At 42.9% G+C, this 5,557-nt stretch overlaps 1 protein-coding gene across 3 annotated transcripts in view; it reads right to left on the minus strand.

Annotated features, from left to right (window-relative positions):
- Window positions 1-315: 315 nt before the first annotated feature.
- The window catches only part of TFPI (tissue factor pathway inhibitor), a 100,888-nt gene continuing 95,646 nt past the window's right edge, over window positions 316-5,557 (minus strand). For all 3 annotated transcript variants that reach the window (XM_019523067.1, XM_019523069.1, XM_019523066.1), the window contains 2 exons: window positions 4,197-4,379; window positions 316-1,205 (listed from right to left, as the gene is read on the minus strand). In XM_019523067.1, the coding sequence (XP_019378612.1) occupies window positions 1,099-1,205; window positions 4,197-4,379 (290 nt within the window). In that variant the 3' untranslated portion in view covers window positions 316-1,098. The remainder of the gene's footprint in view (window positions 1,206-4,196; window positions 4,380-5,557) is intronic.

Below are 5,557 nucleotides of genomic sequence, written 5' to 3' on the forward strand. Positions count from 1 at the left end.
GGCAACAATGAAATGCAAAACTCTAAAACTCTTGGTTCAGAGATTATACCTTTTATTAGACCAATTAAGAAATTGCAAAAAAAAAATCTTTTTCTGCAAGCTTTCAGGCACATGCACCCTTCCTTAGCCTGAAGAAGCTTATGGAAAAAGATTTTTTTTGGTGATTTCTTAGTTGGTTTAATACAAGGTATCATCTCTGAACCAAGAGTTCTAGAGTTTTGCATTTCTTTTTGTCTCAGACCAACACAGCTAGCAAATACATCCCTGGAAATGATTACCGCATTTTGAAAACCCCCACACCTAACTAGCATCTACTATATTTCAAATGAAGAGAAAGTGTAATGTGACCTTCAAAGTGACTAATTTGACTTATATCTGGACCTATGAAGGGAATTTATTTTGTTTTTAACTTTACAGAAATATACATTTCTGGAAACTATTAATATATCAGTCCTAGCAAGAATAGGCTTAGTGACTTTGGCTGCAGAGATATTCATTAAACATCTATTGCATACAATATGCATTAAACATTGCGGAGATTCCTAGTGATATTCTTCTACACATTTATAATGTGCATATTATCCTTTGTGATCTCCATGAAGATAACTGATTTCACAGCTGGTTTCCAGCAGTCTAATACCATGAACATCAATAAAGTTGATATGTACGAGCTTCAGTGACGGTTTCTTCCATTTAGTCGTAACCCTATATCTCTTAATCTTTGATTAAAATATGAGTGCTTCTATGTGACAGCATTATAGTTTTGAGAAAGAGCAGTTGCCAGGAAATGGCTAAGAGGTCAATAAAAAATCTTGATGAACCCTCATTTAGGAATTATTATGACTCCGACACACAAGTTCTGTCCTTTGTCAGCTCAGTTTCCAAATTGCATTTTAACTACATTTACCAAGGAAAAAAGCTAATGCAAACATGAATAAGCAATAATTCTAATAAGGAATCTTATAAAAAATCTGAGTAGGTTAATAATGTATAATAAAAACATTCAGTATAGTAAACATTTAAAAGTGGCATATAGTCAAGATTTTAATTCACAGGTGAAATGTGGAATACTTCATATTTTTTCTGAGAGAGTACAGATTATATCCTTTCAATGATGATTTCATCTCTCACCACCTTCTCTGGCTGTTTCTTTCTTTTCCTCTTGATTTTTAATAAGCCTCTTTTTCCTTGCTTTTTGCTGAAACCTAAAGGCAGAAAAAAGCAGTTTTACACAGTGTAGTGTTGAGAGATCCAGCATAATATGAAACAGGGAAGGGCCAGATTCTGCTTTCACAATCCATAACAGGGTTTTCGGTTTTCACAGTTTGATCCCTTGATCCCTTTTAGTCTCTATGACTGCACCCCTTCTCCTGCTGCAGGGTGACAAGCCTTCGCCTGTCCCGGGGCCAGCACTGTACCTAGACTCCTGGTGGCCCCGGGCAAACTTTTAGTATTGGGCCCCCTTCACCAGAGATAATGATAATAATAATTTTTAAATTACCATTTTCAGGCTCCTTTCTGTCTGGGGCCCAGGCAGCCACCCAGTTTGCCCATACCTGTGTCCAGCCCTGCCTGCAGCTAAGTCCTACACTCTCCCACTCTTTAGACCAGGGAGATGAGTTGTGCAGGGCTGATCCATGAGCAGGACTAAACCCACATTCCCATCCTGATCCTGCTGCCGTAGCACTGAGCTGCATGGCCTCGGATCCCACCCCACAGGGCTGGGCCACACCATGCTGAAGCCCCTGCCACATGCAGCATGGCTGCTCCAGGTGGCTGCTCCATTGCTATTGCACAGGGCCATCCGGCATACCCTACCTGCTGCTGTGGGTCACTGAGACCCATAAGCAGCACTGGGGGCTGAATGATATGGCTCTGTGGGCTGAATCAGCCCCCTGGGCTCTATCTTTGACAGCCCTACTTTAGACTTTGTTCCTAAGGGTGGATGAGCAATCAGCAGTTCATGACATTTAGTTGCCCTGCAAGACTGCCCTTCAGTACGTGTGACAAGTTGGAGAATAAGGTTGCCTAAAACAGCCATGTTAAACCAAGGTATTAAGGAGGCAAGAAATCAAAGTATAACAAGAAAACACAAATGCAAGAGGGCAGAGTGAGATATCTTTGTGTGTTATACTAGATTAAGTATATCATGACTGAATCACACAACATAATGGAGGAAATTTTGTTCTTGATTACACTTCAATTCAAAGATACAAGAATTTAAGTGACACCAATACATACTCTGTCTTACCTAAAGCTTAGGTATCCAGCTTCTTGATCTCAGGGCAGACTATATTTCTGCACTTTCTTTTCCCTCCCCCCACCCTGCTGTCCAAGGATTGCCCTTTTTATCTCTCTCAACATTCCTTTACAGGCACTAGCCCTTCCTAAACCTGGCCAACCAGTTCAGGCATCCCACTTTTGTCTCTCTGCATTGTCCTTTAATTACTTGTGATGGGTGGCTATCACAATTGTTTTTCCACTTTCCTGTCTATGTGCCAGTCAGCCCTGGCTGGAATTAATCATTTTCTAATTAGATAGCAATAAACAGGAACATAGCCTAACGGAGTGATGAAAAATGTAACATTCATAAAATAAAACAGATTTTCTCACATCCTTCACAAAAGTTGCTATAGATTTATGAACGTGTAGGTGAGAATAGTGATCAGAGGCCCAGTTCAGCTGTCACAGTGTAAATGATTTGTAGGGACATGCTGCCAATTATTGCTAAGTCCTATTTACAGCACTGAAATAGGACATTAAACTGAATAGCAAGAGTGCCACTGATTTTAATTAGGCAGTCCGCTAATTTAAATGAGATTAAATGCATGTATTATTCATAATGTCAATGGCCTGACCCTTCTTTGGCAGTCCCTTGCAGTCAAGGATGATTATCTTCCATGATTATGAAATCGAGGCCTGACCCATCTCCCATTAGAATCAATGGAACTTTCTGTTAAAATTCACGCTGTTGTTCCAGTGGGAGATAAAACAGGCCACACCTAAATCAGACCAAACAGTAGACTCTAATATCTTAATGACTCATTTTAAGAAAGATCTACAATATTTTGAAGCTATGGTATATTCAGGAGTGGGCAAAAAGGTGGATCCGGCCAGCAGCCAGACTTCATTTCCCATCAGCCCCTGCCTACATCATGATGGCTGGTTTCCATGGAGACCCCAGGGGCAGCAGAGCCATGACAGCGCAGGGCCAGGGTTTCAATGGATATGTGCCCAAGCAGCCCTAGCAGGGCATGAAGCTGGATGAGAAGCTGCTCTGGAGTCCAGATTTTACAGTAACAGCAGTGGCAGTATCATCTGGAGCCGGGGCAGTTATGATCCACTGCCTGCTTGCCCCTGCCTGAGACATGTGGGCAGCGGGTCGTAGCTCTGCCTGGTTCCAGCCTGCACTGTTGTTGCTGCAAGAACCCAGCCCTGGCCCCGGTCCTGGTCCTGGCCGTGGAGCAGCTCCCCACCCAGCTGTGTGTCTGCCAGTGCTGCTTGGGTTGGTCTCCATGGAAACCCTGGTCCCACACTGTTTTGGCCCATCACTCCTGGAGTCTCCATTAAACTGGTCACAGTAACATGGGCAGGAGCTGCTGGGAAATGGAGTCTGCTGCGAGCCTGACCCAGCCTGCGGGCTGGACTTTGCCTGCCTCTCGTATATATCAATATTGGTTCAACATTGAAAAGTACAAATTCTGCATATTCTCCAGTCCACGCAAGAACACCTAATGAAGCAAGTGGATCAATTCTTCCATTTAGAGAGTCAGAACAAGGCCTTGCATGACTTAAGTTTAAGTCACATTTGAAGGGCTCCAGCAAGAACTCAGTGGAGCTAGGGGATTGTGTTTTGCACAGGGTGAATATCACAAAGATATCGGAATGAAAAACATGTTACCCTTTCATCAAGGCTCATTTGCTGAGGAGTCCATCCAGCAACAGATTAAATAGTCATTATACTGGTCTGACTATTTTGCTTGGATTAAAACAATTGTCCAATATGAAATTATTTTCTAGAATTGTATCACATTCTTCTTATGCTTTCATTATTCTATTTAGCAGACTACTATTGTTTTCTAATAATTGCATGACTTCTTTTATTTTTTTTTAAGTCTCTTGGCATTTACCCTTCCATCTCAGTGTAAACTTATTATTTTACTAATAAAAGCAATTAGCATTATTTATTTCCATACCTGTCATGCATGTCCTTATACAAGACTTTCTGGAGATAAAGTTATTTTCATTCCCACCACATCCACTGTAGCCAAATGGACGGCATTTTCCAGTTAAGGGGTTAAAGAAATATCTTAACTCATTGGCTCTGCAAAGGCCTCTGTCCATAGGACTCATGCAGAAAGAAGGGAGGGGTGATTGTTCTAAGAAGATGAAAAATAAGCCCAGTCAGAGACAACAGTGAACCTAATTTCTTATACTTATTGCCAAACTGCAGTTTATTAAAATATATCTATATACCAAACTAAATAAATAAAACCAATGAAAGAAACCCAGATATTTATGGTAAAGTTGAAATGGGACTTTAATCACACAGACTACGGACAGACATTCAAAAAGCATGAGCCTAAATTGATTCAATCTTTGTAGGTTAGGCTAACCTGGCTAGGCTAAATCACTTTGTAACTGTACAGACATCCCAGATATACAGGAACATGCCTGCAGTGGCTCAGGATAGAAGCTGGAGGGGCACTACAGCAGCCCTCCCTCGCTTTCCACAGTGCTGAGCTGAGGTGGGGCATGGCCAGGCAGGATGCTCTGATTATCCCAGCAGGGAATTGATAACAGTTTTTATTACCCCTAACTCAGTGTTTACTACCCCATTAAGAAAACAACAGAGGGATATTACCAACTACCTGCTGATTCTGTTTTTGTCCTGTCTGCCACAGCACAGACTGTAGCCAGCATGTGCTCTGCTACCTAATACACAGACACCTCTCAGCAAGGCAGAGGGGAGGGGAAAATTCCTGCTGAGCAGGGAGTGGATGGGAGGGGCGGGGTAGGGGAGCAGCCTGCCGTCTCTGCCGGAGCTCCAGCCAAGGATCAGAGGGGAGGGGCCAGCCCTGCTGTGGAGCAGAGATCCCTGCCCAACCCAGAGAGCATGCTGGGATGCTGGGGGAGTCTGGCTGAACTTAAACCAGCAAGGGGTCTGGGACAGACATTGTATAAATTAGTTTGACCCAAATCAGTTAAGTTTGATACTACATTCAACCACATTTATCTCAGATTGGTTTTAGCAATTTTCAGATTGGTTTATGTGCACTGAACGTCTGTTCTGTTACAGATTGAAACCAGTTTCTGATCACTTAAACCAGTTTATGTGTAAGACCCGGAGGGCACCGCCTGAACTGCCCTCCCCCCTTCACTTCACTCCGAGAGGATTCTTCGACCATGGACGACCCTGCTCCACCCGAAGAGGACCCTCGCGATGAGACGATATGGACTGAGACACTTCCTCCGAACCACTTCCTCCACAATTGTGGACCATTGTAACAGGTTTGAATGTATCTATCTCCTTTCTCTCTCAGCGTCGCGAACCCCC

This window comes from Gavialis gangeticus, unplaced genomic scaffold, assembly GCF_001723915.1.
Source record: "Gavialis gangeticus isolate Ggan-Ray unplaced genomic scaffold, GavGan_comp1, whole genome shotgun sequence".
NCBI lineage: Eukaryota > Metazoa > Chordata > Crocodylia > Gavialidae > Gavialis > Gavialis gangeticus.